General features: G+C 37.8%; 2 protein-coding genes across 6 annotated transcripts in view; both read left to right on the top strand.

The window, feature by feature from the left end:
• Nucleotides 1–17097, top strand: part of LOC106095997 (AP-1 complex subunit gamma-1) — a 60651-nt gene extending 43554 nt beyond the window's left edge. For 3 of the 4 annotated variants that reach the window (XM_059366167.1, XM_013263485.2, XM_013263486.2), the window contains 10 exons: nucleotides 680–697; nucleotides 5768–6024; nucleotides 7483–7867; nucleotides 7946–8156; nucleotides 9933–10071; nucleotides 10143–10416; nucleotides 10479–10928; nucleotides 11007–11147; nucleotides 16441–16548; nucleotides 16643–17097. In XM_059366167.1, the coding sequence (XP_059222150.1) occupies nucleotides 680–697; nucleotides 5768–6024; nucleotides 7483–7867; nucleotides 7946–8156; nucleotides 9933–10071; nucleotides 10143–10416; nucleotides 10479–10928; nucleotides 11007–11147; nucleotides 16441–16548; nucleotides 16643–16744 (2085 nt within the window). In that variant the 3' untranslated portion in view covers nucleotides 16745–17097. The remainder of the gene's footprint in view (nucleotides 1–679; nucleotides 698–5767; nucleotides 6025–7482; nucleotides 7868–7945; nucleotides 8157–9932; nucleotides 10072–10142; nucleotides 10417–10478; nucleotides 10929–11006; nucleotides 11148–16440; nucleotides 16549–16642) is intronic. The other variant, XM_059366168.1, reaches the window with a different exon arrangement.
• Nucleotides 17098–24860: 7763 nt separating this feature from the next.
• LOC106096010 (zinc finger protein ubi-d4) lies at nucleotides 24861–26759 on the top strand. Of its 2 annotated transcripts, none has more exons than XM_013263514.2 (2): nucleotides 24861–25503; nucleotides 25577–26759. In XM_013263514.2, exons 1-2 carry the CDS (start codon nucleotides 25205–25207, stop codon nucleotides 26358–26360), a joined length of 1083 nt encoding a protein of 360 aa, XP_013118968.1. In that variant the 5' UTR covers nucleotides 24861–25204; the 3' UTR covers nucleotides 26361–26759. The 2 variants fall into 2 exon arrangements, with proteins under 2 accessions (XP_013118968.1, XP_013118967.1); XM_013263513.2 differs by having other exon boundaries at nucleotides 24861–25509.
• The last annotated feature ends 1145 nt before the right edge of the window (nucleotides 26760–27904 follow it).

The following is a 27904-nucleotide window of genomic DNA, read 5'->3' as shown; positions in this document are numbered from 1 at the left end:
ATACCGCGCAAAGAACTCGACAAATGCTATTCATGGTGGAGGGTATATAAGATTTGGCCCTGCCGAACTTATCATGCTTTAACTTGTTTAAACATAAAATGGCTTGGGAACTGCGAAAATCAAAATTTTAAAGCAAAATATCACTGTATTTGTCAAATAATATATGGTAAAATTTCGTATTTGCATAACATTCCAAACTCTAGGTTTTAGTATTCTAATTTTTATTTTGTTGATCTGCCTTTAGTATTTTTTTGACCAACTGCTGTACAACCACAAAATATACAATCTAAAAATAACATTTATATCCTTAAACTAAAACGCATCGTGTTGGCATGTTGAATGTTTAGTGACTTAATGTTCACTCAACTCTTAATCCTGCTAAATACTCTGGAAACATATCCACTACTATGTACTCTATACCAAACCACCATCAGAATTGGCTGGCATTCGTTGTTTAATTTCCCTTCTCACATTCATTATACATATAAAAGCTGCTACCTCTGTTCTTTCAATTATTGTTTTTGGCTATTTATTTTTTTTTTTAATTTAAGTTCTTACGCTAAAGGTTATTAACGCTATTTTTTTAATTTTTCCATTCGAAATATAAAAAAAAATATTCTCATAAAACCAAACAACAAACCAACATACATTTACCATTTAATTGTAATTTGCTTGCCAGGATAGCGGAAATCGAGAGGTATGAACATGTAACTTCATTACCATATTTTTTTTGTTTAATTGGATTGATTTCCCATTCGATTTTACCAAATAATATTCAGTATTTTGTTTATTGCAACACCACGATTAGTTAGAATATATTCTTTGAGAACACATGTTTGAGATTGCTTATAAGCATATTTACGATTATTGTTAATAACAAAACATAAATTAGATTTAGAGTTATGTTTTTAATGTTCGCACGTATTATAATGAGAAGCATCAGAAAATACATGATTATAAATGAAACATATTTTGTTTAATCGACTTTATATTTAGTTAAATTTGTTGTAGCCTGTCATCATTAACAGTATCCAGAATATACAGGGTAGCTGGCATAAAGTATTTCCAATTCAAACGACCAATTTTTTTCGTGAAAATATTTTTATTAACTATAAAATGACAAAAAATGTGTGGAAGTAATCAAAATTTTAGTATACATTCTATTTTGCTCACTATGATTACCTTTAGCCTTGACTATAGCTCTAAACGGCCACCGGCACTTTGCACTGAAAAGAGATATCAAATTCGTTCTTTATTCCCAACGGAAATGAAGTTCAGTATAGTGGCATATCCCAAAACACTTGACTCCAAAATTGGATATCAAATTCGTTTTCTACTCTCAAATACCTTTCATTTGAGTCTGATATTGTCGTAATGAGTCAATTAACCCATTTGATGTATCTTTAGGAGGAAAAGCGCCACCTAGACTTGAACGCAAATTTTAATGTCATATTCGTAACCTACTCCCTAATACATTTCATTTGAGTCCCATATTGTCATGATCGTCAAATAAACCTATTTAAAGGGGTTTTACTTGGTCCCAACTTTTATTATGAAATTCGTACTCTACTCTTGAATACCTTTCATTTGAATCCCATATTGTCCCGATCGGTCCACTTTTATTTTAGGGTAGTTCTTTTGGGGTAAGTACTATCAAAAAATTATATAGCCTATGTTTCCTTCCAGACCAACCTACACAATCTGTGAAATTTTCAAGGTAATTGGTTCAGCCGTTTTTGAGTCTATACGGAACAAACAAACAAACAAACACAAATTGAATTTTATGTCTAAGATGGTGTATTTTTACCTGTCGAGAGTTAGATTTATTTTTAAATAGTTTGCTACGTCTATCCATTTCCAGAAGATTATTGTATAATCTTTTCCAACAGGTTTTACTAGAGATCACTTGATAACCTATATGCCTGTCTGAAACTTTGTTTGGTGATGAACGATTCGAGTAGGTTCTTTCCTATTTTAAGCGATGAACGTGTGTCAGCTATCGCCTTCATGCAAGGTTATAGTAATTTTTCGGAAATACCAGACATGGTTGGAAACACTATAAAATATATAGGTTAGGTTGAAAAGAGGGTGCGGATTCGCTCCATGCCACTATGGATATACACCTAAGGCAGTATTCGTCGTGTTGTGCGCTCTAATTACTAAAAAAAGTAACCTCGAAAAAGAAAATCTAAGTTAGGAATTCCGTGCTACTTACAAAATCCTTTATTGTTTTCCATGCCACTCCCCTAATTTGTTTCATGTCTGGTATCGTGTCCCCACCTAAGTACACAATGTCTGTTATCCGCGAAAGTCGGGCAATGACATAGCAAATGCTACAACGTCTCATCTTCTTGCCTGCATGCCCTACACCCGCTATCACTTGCCGCACCGGTTTTACATAAGAAAGCTCGTAGTACCATGTATCCGATTATGACACCAAAAGCTATACTGACCTCCTTCTTACTTCCTTTTAGTAATAGCCTGGTCCTCTCTCGATCTGGATCCCCCCATAGGATTTTCGCCATCCTACCGACCGTTCCTCTGTTCCATAGGGTTGTATGCGCGTTCGTCGCCCACGCCCTTAACTCGGACTGCGTCGACCCGAAAAGCTTCGGGTTAACCAAGTTTAGTGACGCCAGTCCTCTGGCCTTCACTTCGAAATTGTCTGCTCTTCCATTCGCCCTTACTCCGTTAAAGCCCGGCCGTGTGTAATACACATCCCAATACACTTCCGCTTTTTTACGACGTGCTCTGTTAAAAAGTCTGCGAACCTCTTTCCCAATATTACGAATCTCCCCGATCATCTAGGGGTTTTCTTGGGCTGCTTTCCTTTCCCGAAGAGGACAACTATCTTCGAAGGACCCCACCAGTGCAGTCATAATCCTGTTGACATTCTCGTCAATGTCTTCTATGCTTGGACAATCTAATCTTATCTTTCCCAACTCTTCTTTTGAGTAGCCTTCCTAATTTTGTCCAGTTGGTTTTCAACTTATTCCGGAATCTTATCGGATTCGGCGCTGGCCGTGCTATTCTAAACCTAATGTAGCGACGATCAGAGAAAAAGTGTTTCATGGTGACCCGCCAATCCTGAACCTCATTGATTAGATTTTCCCAACATATCGTCACATCTAATACTTCCTCCTTAATCCTATTAACAAAGGTAGCGGTGTTACCAATATTAAGTGTTATTAGGTCGTTAGTATTCAAGAACTCTGCCAGGGCTTGGCACCGCTTATTAGTGTTGGTACTACCCCATGAAATGTGGTGAAAGTTCGCATCGCACCCTATTAGTACCTCGTTTCCTGTCTGTTTTGCTTTCCCCACCAGCCTTTGCTGCTCCGACGGGGGTGGCGCTGTCGGAGAGTCGAAGGTTAGATAAAGTGATACCAGGTATGCTCCACTGTTGCATCCGACTTTGACAACTAACGAGGTATGCTCCACTGTTGGATCCCACGTTGACAACTCTGGGGAAAATATATAATTAAAATTTTAATGACAAATAACGCAGGTCCTCGGCCGAGTTCCAGTGTTAGCATAGAATAATTGGTAGTTGATATGGTTCAATCCAGAAACTTGTTCCGCGTCGTCCATAGCTCCTGAATTAAGGCAATATGAATCTTGCCCTTGCTAATTTTCTCCATCAGAGCGTGTGTAGAAGTCTCGCTCCGGTGGAGGTTTATCTGGATTACCTCAATAATTGGCATCCCCAGATGCCCATTTACTGAAGGACCAATTATAAGGTGATGATCTCATCGTCTGCTCCCTGTTCTTTAAACTGCATTGACTTTCCTGTCACTGCACTTCCTGATGCCATCGTTATAGGTTCTTTGCATATATATAACGGTAACTTGTTTAACATATTTCTAAGGCAAGTGTATTGTTGTTGCCGATATTGGAGAACAACTCGTGCGTAGTGTTGTTGTCTTTATTCGACGAAAATGCCACAAAAAAGGCGTTACTAGGACAATATATCGAAAATCTAAAATAAATTCTTTTAAAAAACGGAAAATGAATACAAAAGTGTAGGCGAAAACGACTATCTAGGACTATCGCCTTGACATAACAAAACATCAATGAAAGTTTCTCTTAAGACAAACAGCCTTAAAATAGGTTTATTTGACAGTTCTATAAAGGAAATATATCAAATAAACCTATTTCAAATCTATATTTAAGTTTTGTGACTAAGGCAGAAACATTTTATTAAATTTTCTCTAACGGCATTTAGTTAATATTGGGTTGCCTAAAAAGTAATTGCGGATTTTTTAAAAGAAAGTAAATGCATTTTTAATAAAACTTAGAATGAACTTTAATCAAATATATAATTGCCATTTTGTTCGATAACCTTTAGCCATCTTCCTGGCAAATTTAATATTCCACGCTCATAGAACTTCTGGCCTTTATCTGCAAAAAACTGAACCAAGTGCGATTTTATAGCCTCATCATTGCCGAAAGTTTTACCATTTAAGGAGTTCTGCAAAGATCGATATAAATGGTAGTTTGATGGTGCAAGGTCAGGGCTATATGGTGGATGCATCAAAAGTTCCCAGCCAAGCTCACTCAGTTTTTGGCGAGTGACCAAAGATGTGTGCGGTTTAGCGTTGTCCTGGTGGAATATGACACCTTTACGATTGACCAATTCTGGTCGGTTCTCCTTGATGGCTGTATTCAATTTGTGCAATTGTTGACAGTAAACATCCGAATTAATCGTTTGGTTCCTTGGAAGCAGCTCAAAATATACCACACCCTTCCAATCCCACCAAACAGACAGCATAACCTTCTTTTGGTGGATATCAGCCTTTGAAGTGGTTTGAGCTGGTTCACCATGCTTGGACCATGATCGTTTTCGACTAACGTTGTTGTAAACAATCCATTTTTCATCTCCAGTTGTGATTCGTTTTAAAAACGGATCGAATTCATTGCGTTTAATGTGCATATCACAGGCGTTGATTCGGTTTGTTAAATGAATTTCTTTCAATACATGTGGTACCCATATTAAAATTGACGCCAAACAAACAAATGTAAACAAAATTTCGCGCACTTTTTTTCTAGAGCAAGCTAAAAGTAACAGCTGATAACTGACAGAAGAAAGAATGCAATTACAGAGTCACAAGCCGTTGAAAAAATTTGTCAACGCCGACTATATTACTACTATATTACCGACAATTACTTTTTGGGCAACCCAATAAGTAATTTAAAGAAAATGTTGAATTTTTTGTAAGTTTATTCACAAATTTCAATATTTGCAATTGTTTTTGTCAGTACCAAGTTCTACCACCAATTTTTTTAGTGATATATTTTTTAAAATTTATTCTCATGTTACATTTTGTAGTGATGATATAAAAATAAACTGGTTTTCGTAGGAAGTTACGTATTCACATAACTTGCTTGCGTTAAATATTAAATTTTTCGACCATTTCACATTGTACATATGGACAATAAATTGTTTTTAATTATAACTTTTTTTGTTGATTTATTTATTTTTTCCTTATATGGCACGCATGTTCCTTATCTTAATTAAGTTTCACTTGTGCGGTTTAGATTTTTCGTCACATGGAGAGAAAAGAAGTTTTCACTAATTTCAATTCTATTCTATTTGGCTTTTCGCACTGGCACTCTATTTCCCAATAATCTCTCTTTACTCTAACACTTTAAAACTCTCGTTTTATTGAACATATGTACGTTTTTAAAACACACGAACTTTTGAAAAGTTTTAAACAATATCAATAAAATTAATGTTTCTTTTCTTTTTCTTAAAAAAAAAATTTAGATTGTGCCGAATTTAGTTCGCATCTTGAAAAACCTCATATTGGGAGGTTATTCGCCCGAACATGATGTAAGCGGCGTAAGCGATCCATTTTTACAAGTGAAAATTTTACGTCTGTTACGCATATTGGGTCACAATGACACGGATGCCTCGGAGGCCATGAACGATATACTGGCACAGGTGGCCACAAATACGGAGACGAGTAAAAATGTCGGCAATACCATATTGTATGAGACTGTTTTGTCAATAATGGATATACGGTATGTATCTTCGTTAAGAACTTATATTGTTGCAATCATAAAAAACCATTAAATCGGAAGGGAAAGTCTGGCCGAGCCGGTTATATTTAAAACAGAACTAGACTCACAAATAAACAAGCTGTATAGAATACTTGTCACAAATTCTTTGTTGGAAAATTGTTTTGCTACCTCGTGAATCGTTTGATACATATACTTGTCTATGTAGTATTACCGTCGCCTCGAATATCTCAAGGCCTAAATCAGCGTCGCGTTGAAAATTGCAACTCTGCAAACAAATGGTAAAGAAGTAAGAGCGTGTTAAGTTCGGCCGGGCTGAATATTATATACCCTCCACCATGGATGGCGTTTATCGAGTTCTTTGCGCCGTATCTCTTTTTAGGCAAACAAAGAACAATGAATAAGAACTGTTATGCTATTCGAGCCATATCAAATTATGGTCAGATTCGGACCGTAAATGAATTGAATGCTGAACATATTTCGGTAATATTTCGGTGCATTCGGATACGAATTTCGCATTGTGGGGGCTAAAGAAGCCTAATCGGGAGATAGATTTATATGGGAGCTGTATCAAGCTATAGATCGATTCAGACCATATTGAACACGCATGGTGAAGGTCATGGAAGAAGACATTTCACAAAATTTCTGCCAAATTGAATTAGAATTTCGTCCTCTAGAGGCTCAAGAAGTCACTATCCCAGATCGGTTTATATGGGAGCTATATTAGGTTATGTACCGATTTGCGCCATACTTAACACAGTTGTTGGAAGTCATAACAAAACACCTCATGCAAAATTTCAGCTAAACCGGATCGGTTGATAACTGCGACACATAACGGATTAAGAACTCAAGATCCAAGATCGGTTTATATGGCAGCTATATCAGGTTATGAACCGATTTGAACCATACTTAGCACAGTTGTGGGAAGTGATACCAAAACACTTCGTGCAAAATTTCAGCCAAATCGGTTGAGAACTGCGCCCTCTAAAAGCTAAAGAACTCAACATCCAAGATCGGTTTACATGACAGCTGTACCAGGTTATGAACTGATTTGAACCATACTTAGGACAGTTATTGGAAATAAAAATTAACAGCCAAATCGGATAAAAATTGCGCCATCTAACAGCTGACGAAGTCAAGACCCGAGATCGGTTTATATAGCAGCTATATCAGTGTATGAACCGATTTCAACCACACTTGGCACAGTTGTTGGAAGTGAAGTGGAGGGTATAAAAAGCTTCTCGAAAAATTTTAACAATTTTTAACAGAGGACGCTCTCTTTTAAGCGTCAAAGGTGCAGAGTTGCATTTTTGCAACGCGAACCTCAGAATTAAAGATCAACGCACTCATTCTGTTTTGGCTTTCAGTGACCCATCACCAAAGAAAAAATTTTAACTTTTAAGATATCTCACACCGATAAGAAATATCGTCTATTTGATTTATTTTGTTGGTCAATTTTAGATCGGAAGGTGGCTTACGTGTTTTGGCTGTAAATATTTTGGGCCGATTCCTATTGAACTCGGACAAAAATATACGTTATGTGGCTTTGAATACACTTTTGCGTACAGTACATGCAGATACGTCCGCTGTACAGCGACATCGTACTACAATTTTGGAGTGCCTCAAAGATCCTGATGTGTCGATACGAAAACGTGCTATGGAATTGTCATTTGCTTTGATAAATGGCCAAAATATACGCACGATGACAAAGGAGCTTTTGTTATTCTTGGAAAAAGCTGATCCCGAATTCAAGGCTCAATGTAGTTCGGGTATGATATTGGCGGCGGAACGTTATTCGCCAAATACAAGATGGCATCTGGACACACAATTAAGTGTCTTAATAGCGGTAAGACCACATAACTATTTTATAACAGAACTTTTGGTAACACTGACAACGATTGTATTTAAAAAATTTTCTTTGCAGGCTGGTAATTATGTACGTGATGATGTCGTTTCGTCGACAATACAGCTTGTCTCCAGCAGTCCAGCGATTGAGCAAACCTATATAACCACACGCTTTTGGGAATCTTTACAAGTGGCCAATCATTGTGAAGATAAACAGCCATTATTACAGGTGGCCGTTTGGGCCATTGGTGAATATGGTGATATGTTTATGTATAGCGCAAATGATGATGGTAAGTGGATTTAGTGTTTTATTTTATTCAACGTTTGCACGCCTCAGGGTTGCCATTGGTTATTTAAAGGTGCCAATAACTCGCCTTCTCATATCGAGCATCAAGGGCACTCACTCAGTATTGCCGCCCGACCTTTCACTGAGACTCTTCGCTCGATACAGCCGATTGTCCACGACTGTCTTTACAGCTACTACGTATAGAACATTCCACTATCCGCAACTGGTGACTCGCAGCTAAGCTGATCGTGACAGCAATGAACACCACACAGATCGGACCTCAATGTTCCAGCCTGTGTGATGCTCACAGCTATTCCATGCCAGGACAGTGAGTTGCATGATCTCTCAACTTATCTGAGCATATGTGTATATAGCTGCCATATAGCCAAATTTTCCGATTGAAGGCAGTGAACGAATAAAACTCGCATTTCTTATCCAGAATTTACGAAATTTGGATCAGATCCCTTGACACTCATACCAGTTACAGTCAATACCAGAACTTAGGCACTTTGAAATTTGAAAATGTGAGATCACCGTTACAATATAAGGCCCCCCGACTTTCATGATTTTATTTTGCACTCTTAACGCATACACAGAAACCGCAGAAAGTTGGTTATCCCTTGGATTTTTTTCAGTAAGGCCTAATATGCACCTAAAGCGAAACTTTCGGTAGCGAACACATTGTGGCAAATAACTATACATACGTGTGGCCAATCTGTCACACTTTTTTGGTGATATAGTACTTATTAATCAAAATTAAGCTGTATATTGTAAAAATAAAACCACTAGGTGGCGCAAAAATAATCAAAGCAAGTTTTCCTGCAATGAAACCAAAAAACTATCCAATGCTTTAAGTGACACCCTGTAATAAAAATCAAACCACTATTTCGCTTAAAATATGTCAATGCATTTTTTATGGTAACGAAAATTTCATTTGAGGGTCAGCCTTCCAACCTACCAAGAGAATAAAAACCTACCAATTTTAGTAGGAACCTTTCAAAAAACGGTAGCACTGCGCACAATGCGTAAGAAGCTAAAATAGGTCAATGTCGCCTGTCTATCCTGTCTATCTAGAGGGTCAAGAAGTCAAGATCCCAGATCAGTTTTTATGCCAGCTATATCATATTATGTACCGATATGCACAGCTGTTGGAAGTCATAATAAAGCACCTCGCGCAAAATTTAAGCCAATTTGGATAAGAATTGCTCCATACAGCGGTTCAAGATGTTAAGATCCAAGATCCCCTTATATGGTAGCCATACCAGTTTGTAGACCGATTAGCTCAGTTGTTGGAAGTGATACCAAAAAATTTCAGTCAAATCGGACGATAATTGCGCCCTCTAGAGGCTTAAAAAGTCAAGACCCAAGATCGGTTTATATGTCAGTTATATCGAAACATAGACCGATATGGCCTATTTACAAACCCAACCAACCTACACTAATAAAAAGTATTTGTGCAAAATTTCAAGCGTCCAGCTTTACTCCTTCGAAAGTTGGCGTGTTTTGACAGACGGACGGACCGACGCGGCTAGTTCGACTTAAAATGTCAGTACGATCAAGAATATATATAGTTTATGGGGTCTTGGACGCATATTTCGAGGTGTTAGAAACAGAATGACGAAATTTGTAAACCCCCATCCTATGGTGGAGAGTATAAAAACTTGCTGATTTCATTCAGTATTTTTGTGGTGTTTCAAAAATGTAATCGTGTTTTCAAATATGAGAAACGAACATAGTACCAGACATTATTTTCGAAAATGTTGTTTTATTTTTATTACAGATTTTGAACGTCCATCAGAAAGTGAATTGATTGCAATGTATCATAAATTTTTAACATCTGCTCAAGTTTCAACCACCAGTAAGCAATATGCTTTAGTGTCATTAGCCAAGCTAAGCACCCGACTCCAGAGTTGTGTAGAGTAAGTTGAAGTATTATTTTCCCAGAAAAATGAGTTGAGTAATCAATTTTGATGTGTTGTAAACTTTACAGAGAAATTCAAGCATTAATTACCTCATTTGGCAGCCATTTAAATGTGGATTTACAGCAAAGAGGTGTAGAGTTCTCTCAACTATTTGGCTCATATAAACATTTGCGTCCACCTCTACTGGAGAAAATGCCAGCAATGCAAGTTAGTCGCATGTCCTCACAAAACGGCGAGAGCAGCGGTTCATATGATGATCAAAGTCCTGATCTAATTGAAAATGGTTTGGGTGACGATCAAATCGTCACTGAAAGCAATATGAATACCATGAGTGATAACACTGTAAGTACACAGAAAAGGCGTTTCTTTTAATGATACTCTTTTAACTCTTGATTTTCCTACAGAATATCCTTTTAGATCTATTGGGTGGATCAGATTTAACAACACCAACACAAGATTTATCTGTACAAAAGAAAAATACGCTCAACGCCAACAATGATACCACAACAACATCGAATAATCAAGATTTCCTTGATTTACTCGGTTTGGACATGTCTTCGACTCAATCATCCACAGCAGCGAATGTTACCTCCAATGTTGTCAGCACTGCCAACATGAACAATGTGCTGATGGGCAGTGCAGGTGTTGGTGGTGGTGGTGGTGGTGGCGGCGGTCTTTTGGGTGATTTGGGTAATATCATTCCAACGACAGCCACCGCGCCTACAAATGGCAATGATCTGTCATCAATTAGGGCTGCCGCTAGTATAAATATGCCTTCGTTGGACCTAGCCACAGCGAATTCTCTCGTCAATGATCCCCTAGCTAATACAGCAGCTTCAAATAATGTTAGTGTGGTAAGTATTTAACTGGGTGTAGGCCACTTTTAAAAATATAAACCAATGAGTATGTGGTTTTGTTTTTTATATTTCCAGCCTCAAGGTCCGAAGTTGACAGCTCTGAACAAGAATGGTGTTTTGGTTCAATTAGTCCCAGTTAAGATGAATGATAGTATGCAAATATATATGACCACTACGAATAGTTCAACAACAACGTTGGAACAATATCTATTTCAGGTACATACTAAATATTTTCCACCAAATATTTTTTATTTTCGGAAACCTAAATTTTTGTTAAAAAATTGAATTCTGACGTTTTTGGTATAAAACAAAAAAATCCACGTAATCGTTATTAAGAACACACACACCAAGCAATATATGGTATAATCAGAACAAAATGGAATGGGATATAACATGATTTTGACATCCAATTTTGGGGCCCTCTCACTTTCAGTTCCCCTAAAGGACAGATGGCCCAATATGTTACAGATGAAACGTTTTAGAGAGTAAATAACGACGATTATAGAACGGTTAAATCAAAATAGGATGCAAATAATGCCCCACATAAACTGACTTATTTTTCACCTTTTCAAAGATGGCAGTTACTGTCTCCAATGATCTATTCAAAATTAGAATTATGGTATAGGTGAGCGCAAGTGGCAACGGCGTACTTCACTTCGCTAACGCAATTGCCTGAAGAAAGCATTCCCTGTCCCGATAGTATAGTAGCGCAATGGTAAACCATTGCCCACTATGGAAAGAGCAGCAACATCAGTACCTGGCTACCAAAAGCCTCCCCCAGGAACCCATAGTACGAGCTAGAGTGTCAAAGAGCTACTGAAGCCAAGATTGCGGAACACAGGGCAACTTTACAGTCAGCAGTAACGCGCCAGCGAAGAAGTGGTATCGGGAGAAAAGGAGAAAGGAGAAACGTCTCTTCCGCAAGGAGAAGGCCAGAATGAAGTCGGCATACCATTCTACCATAGAATTAAACATCAAAGCGATGACTTTGGTACAGGCACATAATCCTGCAGAGACAAAAAAAGAAAATCTAGTAACAGATACAGAAAGTGTGCTGAGGATATGCACTGAACACTTTTCCCAACTGCTGGTATCGGACAATGGTGGCCATGAGTATACCACAGAACCAATCCCTGATGATGGTATAGAATGTCTACCACCAAGTCAGAACGAAGTCCACGTAGCAGTAACCCGGCTAACAATAAGGCAGCAGAAACCGATGGATTGCCGGCTGAACTGTTTGAGACTGGAGGCGATACGCTGATAAGGCGTTTGCATCAGCTCGTCTGCGTAATCTGGCTAGAACAACGCATACCCGATAAATGGAACCTTAGCATACAATGAACAGTGCACAAGAAAGGGGACCAGACAGTATGTGCCAACTACAGAGGAACAAGTTTCCTCCCCACCGCAAACAAGATGCTATCGAGCGTTCTGTGTAAAAAATGAAAGTCTAAAGTCAAAGAAATAATCATCCCCTATTAGTGCGGATTAAGACCCGTAAAATCAGCTATAGACCATATATTTACACTGCTCCAAAACCTTGAAAATACTCGAGGCGCTTGCTGATTAACGCTAAATATCAAAAGAAGTCAACGAAAGTGGGTCTGGCAGTAAATGGAGATAAGTCAAAGTTGATGGTAACAACTCCCACAAAGTCTTGTACACCTGAGCAGATAAAGAAAATGGAGAAAGTTGGAACAACAGCTTTATCAGCAACTTTATCTGCCTTGCAACCGCCGTGAACGAAACAAACGAAACTAGTTTTGGAAGAAACGAAAGATAATATTCTCTAAAAGATGCTACTTTTGATTGAGCAAGAAGTTTTTGAGCAAAGCCTCCTCTCGACAGACAAAAATCACACTATACGGCGCATTCAAAGGTTGCGGATAGTGGAATGCTCCATACCGAGTAGCTGCAACGGCAGTCGCAGACAATCAGCAGTATCGAGCGGAGAGTTTCAGTGAGAGGCCGGGCGGCACCGCCTCTTGTACAAATACTAAGTGTCTATGAAGCTCGATATGAAAAGGCGGGTTATTGGCGCCATTAAATAACAATGGGCACACTGTTCCCGCGGCGATCGGTCCTTTGGACCCGAACGAGTTTGCTCTCCTACAGGAGCTTGACGACAACAACCCGTGCTGTTGTATGGCTTCGAAGCATAGGTACTTGCGAAAGCAGGTGAATCAATACTTGGAGTGTTTGAGAGAAAGATCCTTCATAATATATATGGACCAGTCTGCTTTAATGGAGGATATATGCGTCGTATGAACCACGAGCTGTATGACGACGATAGCATAGTTGAACGCATCAAAATACCTCGGTTGCCTAAGGGAACGTCATGTTGTCAGAATGAATGAAGAAGCTCCAGTGAAAAGTCTTTTGAAGGCGACCATAACAGAACACGCAAAAGTGGAGAAAGACATCTCAACTGGGTGTTTGGAGCCCTGAAGATCGAGGCGCCTGAAAATATATCCTACGTTCGGTTAGGGGAACAAATATTCTGTAATTGCCAACAAAAGTAGAGTATGGTATAGGCGAGCACCAAGCGTTGTCTTGTGTTGTATTGGGTTGCCCAAAAAGTAATTGCGGATTTTTCATATAGTCGGCGTTGACAAATTTTTTCACAGCTTGTGACTCTGTAATTGCATTCTTTCTTTCGTCAGTTATCAGCTATTACTTTAAGCCTGCTTTAGAAAAAAAGTGTAAAAAAAAGTATAATTGATTAAAGTTAATTCTAAGTTTCATTAAAAATGCATTTACTTTCTTTTAAAAAAATCCGCAATTACTTTTTGGGCAACCCAATATTTACACCTGCATGTCGTATAATATTCCCCAGTAGGGGAACGATCAACTAAGTGACGCAGCTTTGGTGTTGTTATTGGTGTAGTGCGTGTTGAGTTCTGTTTTTCGTCTGCTTGCTTCTATTGAGTATCCAAATCCAGAAGCTCTGCGACTAAGTTGGGGTGCGTCCAGAGGGATCTGGGTCTGAGTCGAGTGGGTCTGGCTGGACATTAAACAGATGACGTGTGCCGCGTAGACCCAGGTCGAAATCGGTACTAACATCCTGCACGTTGGCATCAATTCTTGCTCTGTAGTAAGTGAGGCGGCTGCATCTGTCGGATCGTAATTAAGCCAGAATAACTCTAGTTTTCCCGGGGGAGGTCAATTTCTTCAGGTGCAATGAGAGGTTGTCGTTCTCCAAGGACCACATTCACACGGTAGCTATTCACCGCATCTGCTACCGTGTCTGCATAAAAGTTGTGCAGACTCAATTGATAAGCCGTTTGTAGGTAGACAACAATGTGTCATCCGAACAAAGTCATACGAAGTTGCTTACACTGCATGAATGCTTCTGTTTGTTTTTCTATGCCCGCGGTCATAGGAAATTATATACGATGTGTGTTGATCTATGGTCTTTAACGACAAAGTTCGACCGTCTGGTGGTATCTTTATTTGGGAGCCATATCCAAATCTGTGAAGAAAATTATGGCTGAAATATGGATTGGAGGCCACCGTAGCGCAGAGGTTAGCAAGTCCGCCTATGACGCTGAACGGATTGGATTGGATTGAAACTCAACTGCAGTTGCGTTGCTAGGAGATAAAACCTTTGTATACAAATTGGTATAACATAGGAAATTTTTGTCATTTGCAGTCAATATAAGAGTTTTGGACATACAGCTACTAAGTAAATTGTAAACAATTGTGCAATTCAATAAAGAAATGGAAATTTTTTTGACAAATTTGCCTGTTGGCAACGCATCTGAAGTTGGGTTGCTATCCATAAACGACCCCTTAGCAGAATATTTCAGTGGTTTTGTATATATGGGAACTATCTAAATCTGAAGAAGCCACCGTTGCGTGGTGCTTGCCTAAGACCCTGAACTCTAGGGTTGGAATCCCAGTTAGAACATCAGAAAAAAATGTATCGACTCCTCCGAACTACTATGCTAAGCATAGAAGCCATGTAATAACTTCTCTCCAAAGAGAGCATGCTGTTCGGACTCGGCTAAAGAGATTCCTTTTCATTGAGCTTCAACTTGAATCGGACAGCACTAGTTGATATATGACATTTATGCCATATGATATGCCCCTGTTTCTTAATGCAATGTTCATGGACAAATTTGCATTTAACTAAGTTAGGTTAGGTTAAAAAAGAGTGTGCAGATATTAATCCGTCCCATGCCACTATGGACATACACCTAAGCCAGTAATCGTATTGTTGTGCGCTCTAAATACTATAAAGTAACCTCTAAAAAGAAAAATTTTAAGTTAGGAATTCCGTGCTACTTACAACATCCTTTATTGTTTTCAATACCACTCCCCTAAGCTGGTTCATGTCTGATATTGTGTCCCCACCTAAGTTCCGGTATCTGTTACACGCGAAAACCGGGCAATGACACGGGAAATGCTCCTACGTCTCATCATCTTCCCCGCATGCCCTGCACATCCTCGTCTCCTCACGATCTGGAACCCCCCATAGGATTTTCGCCGTCCTACCGACCGTTTCACAATGTTGTTCCACAATGTTGCATGCGCATTCGTCGCCCACTCCCTTAACTCGGACTGCGTCAAACCGAAAGGCTTCGGGTTAACCAAGTTTATTGACGGCAGTCTGACCTTCACCGCCAAATCGTCTGCCCTTTTATTCCCCCTACTCCGTCATGGCCCGGCACCGAATCGATGAGGACTTTGCCATCCTCAGAGAAGGCGTTAATATCCTTCTTACACTGCAAGACTGTTCGTGACCTTATCGTCCTGGTTGCCCTTATGGCAATTTTACTGTCCTACAACTGTTCTCGCGTTAGCACCACACCACCTCACACATTCCGTGATCGCTCGGATCTCCGTCTGCCGGACCGTATTATGGTCAGACAGTCTAAGATAGATCTCAGTCCCTGGGTCTCAATGTAGACCTCCAAGCCCACTCTGTACTCTAGCTTTGATCCATCCGTGTAACATGATCTTCCAGATGGCAATACTGCATTTAACCCGAACCGATTTTTACCAAAGTTGGCTTTTAAGCTAAAATAGTGTGGAAAATTTCGTGATGGTTGGATAACAACGAACACTGCCAAGGATCCCTTAGCCGTTTTGTCTGGGGATGTAATATTAATGACTTATGCACCGGGAGCTCGTTTTTGATTTTAGACCTGTGGATTCTTGGTAGGTTAGTTTAGGTAAGATTGGCAGACTCACTCAGACAATTTTAGGTCCATTGTGATACCACAGTGGACTTTGCCAAGTTAATTGGTATCCAACATCCTTAGTGTCATCCCTTCCAGTATTAGAGGTACCAACAACAACATAAAAATTTCGCCAAACTTCATTTTATGTTGTTGTTGTAGCAGTGTGTTATACACTGAGGCGGCAGCCCTTGTCGATGAAGAACTCCATCGGGTCAATCCGGTACGTACAACGGGCTGCCATGGGATTGCTTCATTCATTTTATATTACATGTCAATGAAAATATTTTAAGCAGTTTGTTTTTTTTTTCCTTAAATTTCAGGCGGCAGTTCCTAAAAGTTTTACATTGCAAATGCTATCGCCTTCCGGCTCTGTACTAGCACCAGGGGGTGTTATAACGCAAGAAATGCGCGTTGTCAGTACATCAAATGTAAGTTAAAAATATAATAAAATAAAAATGAGTATTGATGATGCGAATTTTTTTCTTCGAAATGTATTACATTTTTGTAACTGTTATTTTATAGGCTACTCTACGCATGCGCATACGCATATCATATGTCGCCGATGGAGTGAATGTTTTAGAGCAAACAGAAGTAAGTGGTTTTCCCGACACAACCCCCGAATAGAACTTAGTTTAGGATGAGCAATTATTTTAATAAATGCAAGGAAGCAAAATAACATAACGCTAAATACTAAAACATAAACAAAAGATAATGCAGTATAATATTAATATAAAAATAATACTTAATAATTAAACATTACCATACACAATAATAATAATAATAAAAATAAAACAAAACCAATAGTGATGATAACATGAAACGTTAACGTAAAAATAATTTAGCAAAAAATCAAACACTCACATTAAGAACAGGTAAAGAAATTTAACAAGAAGAAAAATCATCCAAGAACAAGGAAATAACGATCGTATATACTGAAGAAAAGAAAAACTCCCTCCCTTTTGCGATACAAAAATAAATATATAAAAAAAAAATATTAAATAAAAGTAATCACACAAGGAAATTCGACTTAAAGCGATGATTATCGACACTTTTGAACATAGCAACAACAGCAACACAAATGAGAAACAAACAAAACAACATATATATTTTTTGTAATATACAACAATATAATGTGTTATAAAACATCAACAAAAATAAACGGATTTTTTTAGACATATTTATGTACTAAGAAGCTGTTCAAAGTCCAAAATTTCTTTACACTAAATAATGCAAACATACATGAGACACGATCCATTTTCTTTGGTTACTTGATGAAATTCTACTTTATGTTTGTTTACTACTATTAAATTAACACTACACCAATACACACACACACACACATCGATGACACTTTTCAAAACATATAAAAATAAAAATTTGTTTTTTAATTAAGTCATCTTTTGTGGGGGGGAAGGAAGTAAGGCCACAAAGGACCTCCCAAAACCAGACAGACTAATTGTACTCGTAAACAAAACAAAAACAAATTTATACTAAGGAATATGTTAAAGTTGTAATTTGTAATATACTTAACAAAAACAAAGGAAAAAACACACAATAAAATATAAACAATATTATTAAATTATAAAATATGAAAAGAGGAGAACTAAAAATACTAACAATATTATTATTGAAAAAAAAATTGTTTTGAAAAAGTTTGTCTAGTTAAGTTTTTCTTTGTTTGTTTTGTCAACATGACATACTAATTGTTTTTTCACCATTCTCTTTAACTTGTGAATACATATATGTTTGAATTCCCTTCCTGGCTTATTTAAGGGAAATTTTTGCATTTTACCCCCTCTATACCTGTTAATGTTTCAAAACACATAAGCAAGTATGTGCTTTGTATGATTTTAAATAACTCGACTAGAGAGCGCCACTTCATCTTTAATTTTATCTAACCACATGAAAATACACTTGGAGGCCACCGTAGCGCAGAGGTTAAAATGTCCGCCTATGACGCTGAACGTTTGGGTTCGAATCCTGGAGAGAACAATTTTCAGCGGTGGTTTTCCCCTCCTAATGCTGGCAATATTTGTGAGGTACTATGCCATGTAAAACTTCTCTCCAAAAAGGTGTCGTACTGCGGCACGCCGTTCGGACTCGGCTATAAAAAGGAGACCCCTTATCATTGAGCTTAAACTTGAATCGGACTGGACCCGTTGATATGCGTGAAGTTTACCCCTATTCCTTAGTGGAATTCTCATGGGCAAAATTTGCAATTTACACATGAAAATACACTTTCTATTTTTTGTTATTGCTAACTTTCTAAGCGTGCTTCTTAAGACCCTTGAAACCTCGCGACTCAATATTCTGCGTTTTGTTTTTCTCCAAAATCCTACCACAGAGATATATTTTTTTCACTTGGTATTTTGGTCTGAGTTTTAGTTGTTGTTGTTGTAGCCACATGTCTATATGTGGAAGTGGCGATCCTCATCTAGCTCCTATAGGTGAGCAAGCTCGTTCCGGTCCAAAGGATCACCGCGGGACCATCATGGCCATTGGTTATTTAAAGGCGCCAACAACTCGTCTTGTCATATTGAGCATTATACGCACTCAGTATTTATGCAAGAACCGGCGCCACCTGGCCTCTCACTGCCGTATGGATCATTCCACTATCCGCAAACTGTGGACGCGCGCGGAAGCTCACAGCCAAGGTTCACGTGAGAAAAATGAACACCACACAGATCGGAGCTCAAAGTTCCAGAATGTGTGGTGCTCATAGTTATCCCATGAGATTTAGTATTCCCCTTTTGCATAAACCGACAGGTTCATATTCTTAATAGCTGGGGCATTTTTATTCATGTTTTACAATATGAACCAACCAAGGTAATCGTTGTATTTTTAAATGCGTTACTATGCCAAAAAGGCGATATTCACCATTAACGCACGAATGAGACTTTCGAACACCACAAGTATTGCCTTGTTTGAACGGTTTTAAGAGGTTCGTTTCCATATTAACTGCAGAACACATGTCTCTTAGGCCTATTCTAGGATTAGCATAGTGTGAATATCTGGTCTGTTGTAAATCTATACCTGTAAAGCCACATTGATAATGCAAATGCAAATTTGTGCATGAAGGAACAGGGGCAAAACTTCTCACATATCAATGAGTGCTGTCCGATTCAAGTTTTTGCTCAAAGATAAGTGGCTTCCTTTTTATTGCCGAGTCCGAACGGCGTGCCTTCTCCTTATTGTGGAGAAGTTTTTACATGGCTGCCATACCAACTGGTACAGTACTTCCCAAATGTCGCTAGCATTGATAATACCAAATATATTGTTGATTTTGGATTTTAAACTCAAACACAGTAGGCTCTAAATGAAATCGCGATATGGAAAACCAGTCAAATGCTTCTAGCAACAACACACTTTTGCTAACTTTAAAGTGTTTTCTGCTATACTATTCTTTGAATAGAAAACATTAAACAATGGTCTAAAGCCGGACAATATCCTTCAATGGAATCTCAATGTTTTATTTTTATTTAAATTCGATCATCAGTCATGTATATCATTTTATATATAATATATGTATATGTACAGAAACAAGCAATACACAAAAATTGCACTTGCTTTTGGTTGATGATTGAATTTATATAAAAAAAATAAAATATTATATTTCACTGAAAATCTGTTAAATTTTTAAATACACCTAAAATATAGATAGATTGTACTTAGCTGTTTTTTGATATTCTATTTAGGTGTTACCAGATTCAAAAACAAAATCGAGCAAAAGTGGATAACAAGGGCCTGCACAAAACAATTTTTGGGTTGGGTTTTTTATTTGCTTGCTTTGGAAACCAATTGTTTTTAATAAAAAAAATGCTGGCGATACTTGTGAGGTATTTTCCTTAGATAAACGTCAATTTATTGGCCCGAGAGTGACAAGGCTAGAAGAGGATCCATTCGTAATGTCCGTGATCTCCCTGCCGCTGGACATCCACCACAATTTACAGCGCACGAAGAATGTCATCCGTGGCGCCAGGTCACTGTGTTTTCATTGAAGATATCTGTATCCATTCACAATTGGCAGACTAATTTGCATTATTTTTTTCTAATCCCACTGTGCTCCTTTCACTCCTTTAATTGCCCAGTCCGACCCACTCAATCCCATTGCAGCATCTTCCCTCCGATCGTTGCTCTTATCTTGGTATCTGGATGGATACAATGTTTTAATTTTTCAAGATTTTCCAAATAATTCTTCAAATTTTACACTTACGTTCTAATGTATGACAATCGACATCATGTATAATTACATCATTTCGATTTTTTTCTGTACCTGAGATTAATTTTTACTTACCTCTGCCTTTTTTGATCCTTTTTGGTATTAGCTTTTGTATTTTCATGTAACGGATGCTTTTCATAAAACCAGCTGACCTTTACAAAACATCTGTTCAAAGTTGCAAATTTCTGCTGGCAAAAGTGCCAGTAGATATTTGCAGGTTCTCTATTTTCGAACAGTCCAAATTTGCTCTCTCTCGCGCTCTCCTCTGCTGGCAAATAAAGTACGCGAACGATTTCCAGTAAAAATTTGTGCAAATTTGCACAAATTTTTGAGTTCCCGAAAAACAGCTTTATTTGCCCGCAGAAGAGAGCGGGAGTGGGCGTGAGAGCGATCAACATTTTGAGAGTTTGGTAATTGAGAGCTAATTTCTACTGGAGGTTTTTTTCCCAGCATCCAACAGCTGTTTTATGAAAACCACCTGTTAAATTCAAATAAATAGCAAAAGAGACAAAAAAAAAACGCTTTGAAAAATTTCTGCTATATAAGCTAAGGATTAATCGTTCGCAACGTTTTTTGCTTCCTATCAAACAGGAATGGGAATTTTAACATATGATTCACACTAAACACTTAAAAAAATTGTTTAATTTTCGTAGAACACATACATGTGTGTTTAATTTAAAACTCCCCCTGAACAACAGCATTCCCTCCCAAGCGTTCCTCTTAAACGTATTAGATAACATTTCTCAACGCATGGCGTATCTATAATTTTCTTTATTTAAAAAAAAAAAAATTCACCCTAACAAATTTTGGCTCGTTTCATTAGTTGCCTTGTTTTATTTTTTTTTTCTGTTATACATATTCTATGATCGTTTTGTTTTTTGGACATTAAAAGCATATATGTAATACATTTGTAATGTCCTTTTAAATTATTACTAACCTCTTGTACTTATTTTAATTATGTAAAGCAAAAATAAACCATCAATCTTTCATTAAGTCAAATGTCATTTAATTTGTTTTATGTCTTACATTTCATTTCTAAACTAATATTTTTGTGGTATAAATTCTTTAGATAATATAATAAGTTAAAAAAAAATTAAATTAAAAAATGAGATCTATATATATACATAAAAAGTGAAAAAAATCTGTAGTTATATATAAAAAGAGAACAACAAAAAACATTATATATATACATACATATATTAAATATCGTATTATACATCAGGCAAATAAAAATGAAAACAATAATGATTAGTTTTATTTATTTGTATCCTTTTGAAAAGATTGCAAAAAACTGTTTTTACATTAATATCCTAGAATTAACAGGCTGGAGCTTTGAGCTCCGACTTGTATGATGTTAATTTTTTATCACCGGAAGCTTAGCTGAAGAAGAATATGCGACTGGGAAGTGTTGGATGACCATAGCCTCTCTGATCATCGTTATATTAGTTTTAGCCTTGGAGAAAATACTGAAGTAGTGGTCCCTCGGCTAAACAGAAGAAAGGCGGATTGGGATAAATTTCGGCACAAATTCTGCAAGCGCATAACTAAGGCTCTGAATGACTCGCTTGTGTCAGCATGCACTAGTGCCAAGCCAGGGGGCAAACAGCGACCGCCATGGTGGACCCCAGAGCAGGTTGGTCTAAGAAAGGAATGCAGAAAACTTTTCAACAGAGCAAAAGCCACAAGATCACCACACTATTGGGACATCTATAAGGCTGAGCTAAGAAAATATAAGGGCGAACTTAGAAAGGCTCAGAACAAATCCTGGGTAGAATTCTGCAGCTCGGTGGAGGATACATCTGAGGTCTCTAGGCTAAGGAAGATTCTGTCCTCGAGACCTAGTACGGTTGGGTGTATCCAGAAGTCAGAGAATGTATGGACAATGTCTAGTGAGGAAACACTAGAACTACTCGTTGATACACACTCCCCGGGAAATTCTCTAACGGACAACGTGGCGCCAGAAGAGGTTGTGACTGGTATGCATTCGTCTGAGGCTATTAAAGAAATAGTGTCTGAGCCGGAAATACTTTGGGCGATAAGAAGTTTCAACTCCTTTAAGTCACCAGGCCTTGATGATGTATCACCGGTTGAATTACAAGCTGTGTCTAGTAGACTGGATCCCTGGCTTAGGGAGATATACTCTGCTTGTATCTGAATGTCATATATACCTGTGGGATGGAGGGTCACGAAGCTCATTTTCATTCCGAAAGCAGGAAAACCCTACCACACGAAGCCGAAAGATTTTCGTCCTATTAATCTGTCATCCTTTATGCTGAAGACTCTTGAGAGGTTGATAGAAACATATCTTAGGGTAAAGAACCCTGAAGATCACCTGTCGCGGCAACAGCATGCATATAGTAAAGGCAAATTCACTGAAACGGCTCTTCACGACCTAGTCGGAGGTGTACTGTCTCCTCTACTTTGGCATATGGCCAATAACAATATATTATTGTCTCTGGAAGAAAAAAATGGCGTAAAAGTGATCGCGTATGCTAATGACGTGACAATTGCTGTTTGGGGAAAGTTTCCCAGCACTCTAAGAGATATACTTCAGGAAGCTCTACGTGCAACAGCAAAATGGGCTACCGAAAGTGGTCTGGGTATAAATCCGTGCAAGACAGAAGTAGCTCTTTTCAGCAGGAGATACAAGTTGCTACAGTGGAACCTGCCTCCTTGGGTGGAGAGAATGTTCCATTTAAGGAAAGCGCAAAATACCTGGGTGTTTGGAAAGGGCAAGAAAGGTTAAGGGAGCTTTCTCATCTGTCATGTGGCGGCTACGGAAACTGTGTTATCCTTAATACAATATCCGATGTTCCAGGCAGTGTGGATTACACCCTGCCTGAGCCGCATTTTGATAAAAAAAATTACTGTACCACTGATAGAACCGATTGGAACTACGATATCCCTGGTAACAGAAGGTACATCTAGAACTGGTCATATCGAAGAGGTTACCCGAAACACTGCATTCCAAAACTATGTGGCCTCATCTAGACTTAAGAGGTCTACTGCTTTGCTGTCATTGGTTAGAACAGACGTCTCACTGTCTAATCGGAAAACATGCTGACAGACTAAAGGTTGCCAGCAACGACTTTTGCAGAAGCTGTAGGGTCATCGGGTAAGAAGAGACTATAGAATACCTTTTGTGTGTTTCCCGCACAAACAGTCAGAAGGAGTTCCACTTTAGGTTTTCATTTCTTTGAGAACCTGTCTGATTTAGCGCATGTGAACATTCGCAAGTTATTGGGCATTCACAATAAACGAAAACGTCTAAGTGAGTCTGATGGCAGACTGCCACTTAAATAATAATAGTAGTGTCCGAGTAAATTCGGAGTGACATCGATGACAACAAAGTTAGTTTTCTTATTCGACTTGACCATTCCAAAGCTTTCGGCACTGAGATTTGTGTTTGAAATTTCTCCTATTTTTCAATTTTGCAGACACATCGACAAGGCTTAAACCCTGTTTTCGCTGCTCATTCAATCCGGATTTAAGGCTCTCGTCAGCTGATTTTATAAAGGGAAAACAGATGATCGAGTCAATAAAACCGGATTTAAAGAGCAGTGTAAATGTGGCTTTTTATGTGGCTTACTCACTCGTTTACTCTACCTAGTTGTTGTTGTAGCAGTGTGTTGAACACTGAGGCGGCAGCCCTTGCCGATGAAGGCATTCATCGGGTCAATCCGGTACGTACAACCGGTTGCCACCTACTATTCGAGTCCTTCTTGCAAAGGCTTTTTTGGTTCCTGGACTGATATATGGTTGTGAACTGTTTCCTAATTGTGATTCGTTGAGTCGCCGGAAATTAAAAGTGGTATTTAATAGTATTATCCCTTATGTATATGGTATGAGAAGAACGCAAATTTGCACAAGATTATTTATAAACAGGTACCTGAATATATTTTTTGATCCATTTAATTTTACTAGATCTAGTAGGGGAAGAAAAATGGTACCCTTGAGACAGCGAAGCCGGTACCATACGTCTTTGGAACACTCCTCCTTACGAATACAAGGCATTAGCAACGCATTCACATATATTCAAAATTAAACTTATGAACTTTCTTCAGAACATAGATACTGTCTCTAAAAATGTAATAAAAATTTTTTATTTTTATTTATTATCTATTTTTTTAACAATACATAACATTCACGGTAACGCACGATCACGTGGTTGAGTTTGAATCTTGTTTATTTACGCGTGAACTATGATAATTGACGGCACTTCTTCTAACCATTTCACTTTTTTCTGGCTGAGGTTTGTACGTTCGGCGTTCAAGAAGACAGATGTTCTAAATAAGCCTGCATACGTATCCAGAACTTGTTGTGCGGAATATATGTCATTTCGATTCAATTTTCGCTGCACTGCAATGTATAGCACTAAAATAAATCAGGTCTAATAAATCGAATTTGTAATCGATTGTTCGATTTTTTTGTTCACACAAACAGTCGAATAATCGATTTTTCGATTTTTGTTTAATCGACTTTTTGATCCCTAAACTAGACCAAATTGTCTTTCATTGGACGATTATTGTTATTAACATGTAATAGAAACAATATTATTATTTATTATTTAGTAAAAATATGAAAATATGTTACTTAGCTATAAGCTAAGAATGTATCGTGCATATAACGTAAAGTGATAACACGTATTCACATAAATAAAACGGCATTAAAGAAACATCAAAGTGCCAGGTCTTTAGAAAAAAGAAAAGTGTGTGACACAAGAATGTGAAACGAATAGAGATAAGAAATATAATGACCACATAAATAACATTAGAAACTGCTGATAGGCTTCAACAATAGAGACTTTTCTCGGAATTAAGTGCAACTTCAAGGGAACAGAGTCTAATTAAGATAAGAGGTGCACCATGTCTTCTGCCGTGGACATACAAATAGTTTCGGCTCCGAATTTAGCCAAGATAGAGAGTTATCTGAAAGATGCCTCCTATCGCGAGACCATCGAATACAGTGCAAATTTCAATACACGATTGTGCATTGAACGACGTTTGCGATTGCCTTTTCTGGATCCTCAAACTGGAGTAGCTCAAAATCATTCACATTTATTCGTGGACAAAAAACAACGTATGCCGGGCTTTAAGGAAGGCCAACTCTACACGTATCCTGCAGCCAGATGGAGAAAGAGTCGTCGACAATATCTTAATAAAATGTACAAGTGAGCAAATTTATGTTTGTTACTTTGGTATTGAGCCGTTATAAGTTTCTACTTTTTCGCATTTTAGATTTCCCGATCGTCCGTTTCAGGCTTTGCGTAAAGATCATGAAGCTCTGGTAGCCAGCACAACTACAACATCGGGTAGTGGGGGCACAGCTTCACCCACAGTTATGTCCTCGGCTGTTATGAATGATCCAGATTTTAATAGTTCCCTTTTAGAAGAGTCTTCGTCTCTGGGTGCTGCCGGTGGGGATACATCGGACAGCAAGGATAGTCAACAACAGGCAGCGCAACTTCAACTGAAAGAAGAATTGCCGAAAGAATGGTTTTACGATGAGATGGATATACATGATAACGATTCGCTGGAGGAGCCCAAGTCACCCGCCGATGATGAATATGACTATGATCCACGTTATGGCACTAAAAAGCGCAGAAAGCGTAAGCCGGGCAAAAAAGCTTCTCTTGCTCCTGGAGAAAGTCCAGGGCCAGGTCGTCGTCGCGCCGGTCGTGGGCGTGCTGCTGCCACAGCAACACCACCGTCCTTGGGAGACATTTCCCTCTCTGGCTTTGATTCAGTCGATGGTTTAGGCTCATCAACAGATGTAACAGTTACCCCCACCACATCGTCTACGACTAGTAGTGGTCGTAGAGCACCACGTGGTACTGGCACACGTGGTAGACGCCGTGCTAAAAATACCAATGCACCAGGTGGTGGTCTGCTTGCTTCGGGGCTAAATTCTGAGCCACCATCGTTTGAATCAGTAGCTGCTGCTGTAGGCGTTTTAGGAGATTTGCCGGCTGTCGTAGACGAACACAATGCAGATTTACGCAATTACCGTAAATATTTGTAAGTTTTTCTAAATGGATTTTAAACAGATACTTTATTTCATTAGAAACAATTATAAATGAATATATAGATTTTAACGGTTCAACTCTCTCGTCTAGGAAAAAATTATTTTCTTACTAAACACATAAATTTAATTAATACACAACTATTGTTTCTTACCAGACCAAAACCTCATTAAACCAAAATGACCACCATTCTAAAAGAAGAAAAATACAATACATAATAAAACCTAATATTTTTCATAATTTTTTTTTTTTGGTTTTCCATTTTTTAGACTGTAATTTTTTCCATTAACCTTGTTCCTCCTCTACTACTACTACTTTTCTACTTGTTGACTATTAGTTTTAGCTGCAATAAATGGGTACACTAGACATAAGGTGTACTTCAAGCAATACACTCCATAGCTGAATTTGTTTTTTTTTTCTTTAATATGAAACGATGTTCCCTAAAAGCAACATAACGGTACATATGAATATACCACATACAACACATGTATGTATTCCTTAAATGGAAGGTTTCATCAAAAATATCGTTTGTTTTTTTTTCTTTATTTTGAAATTATGTTATGATTTGTTTATATGGGGGTTTTTGCAAAAGCGTTAAAATATATATTATTTTTTATACTTACGCGCATATATACAAAATATATTTACATTTTTTCAAATCTCATATGAATGATGTTTATTACTATTATTATTATTTATGTTACCTAAATTTTACTGAAATTTATAAAAAAAAAGGAAAAGAAAACACTGAACATTTTTTGAAATAAATCATATCTATGTATATTTTTTAAACTGTTTTATTTACATGGCTGCGAAAAATATTTTTGTAGAATATTCTTGCATTTAAACGACAAATTGTGAAGTGATATTTTAAACTTTTAAAAAAGGTAAAAAAAATCATTTAAAACTTCATTATAGTAGGTATTTTACAAAAATGTTCTAACGACATCTGGCATCCAATAGTCGCAACTTTTATAAACGGATGCATTCTGGCAACCCTGACAAATGGCCGTCATATCAGATATTCGCAATTATTACTAGTTTTTTAATCCTGCTGTGCGCACATCGTGCGCTCCATTAAAATTGTGACCGAAAGTGTAGTTGTTATATTTGCTGTAAATATAGGTTGTTTAGTGTTTTCATACCAAAACTATTAATTGTGCTGTAAGTATGATATGAAATTATACTTGTGCTGTACACATTTGTATTCTTGTTATTCTAATGCGTAATAAGAAAAAAAAACATACAAATGTGGAAACTTTTAAAAATTTAAAGTAACTTTCGAAAGCTAATGTAGTAAGCATATATCATTTTTTGTATATAATTTTTAAATAAATGGTAGTGGCCAGAGCCAGAATTTATGATTATCTGCTGCTGTTGTTGTTGTAGCAACATTTTCATGTAGGTGGCGATCCTCACCATGCTCCTGTAGATGAGCAAGCTCGTGCCGGTCGAAACGACCGATCGCCGCAGGAACAGTGTAGCCATCGGCTATTTAAAGTTTCAATACCACTCCTTGTCATATAGAGCATCATATGCACTC

The sequence above is a fragment of the Stomoxys calcitrans genome, chromosome 4, assembly GCF_963082655.1.
Source record: "Stomoxys calcitrans chromosome 4, idStoCalc2.1, whole genome shotgun sequence".
Lineage (NCBI taxonomy): Eukaryota > Metazoa > Arthropoda > Insecta > Diptera > Muscidae > Stomoxys > Stomoxys calcitrans.
The sequence above is the reverse complement of the archived record's forward strand: the minus strand, read 5'-3'. Positions and strand labels throughout refer to the sequence as shown.

What these genes read in the sequence shown, in the direction of transcription:
- LOC106096010 (XM_013263513.2), top strand. Translation starts at nt 25,205, where the DNA reads ATGTCTTCTGCCGTGGACATACAAATAGTTTCGGCTCCGAATTTAGCC. An exon ending in TATCTTAATAAAATGTACAA is followed by an intron (nt 25,510 to 25,576) that starts GTGAGCAAATTT and finishes TTCGCATTTTAG; the next exon opens with ATTTCCCGATCGTCCGTTTC.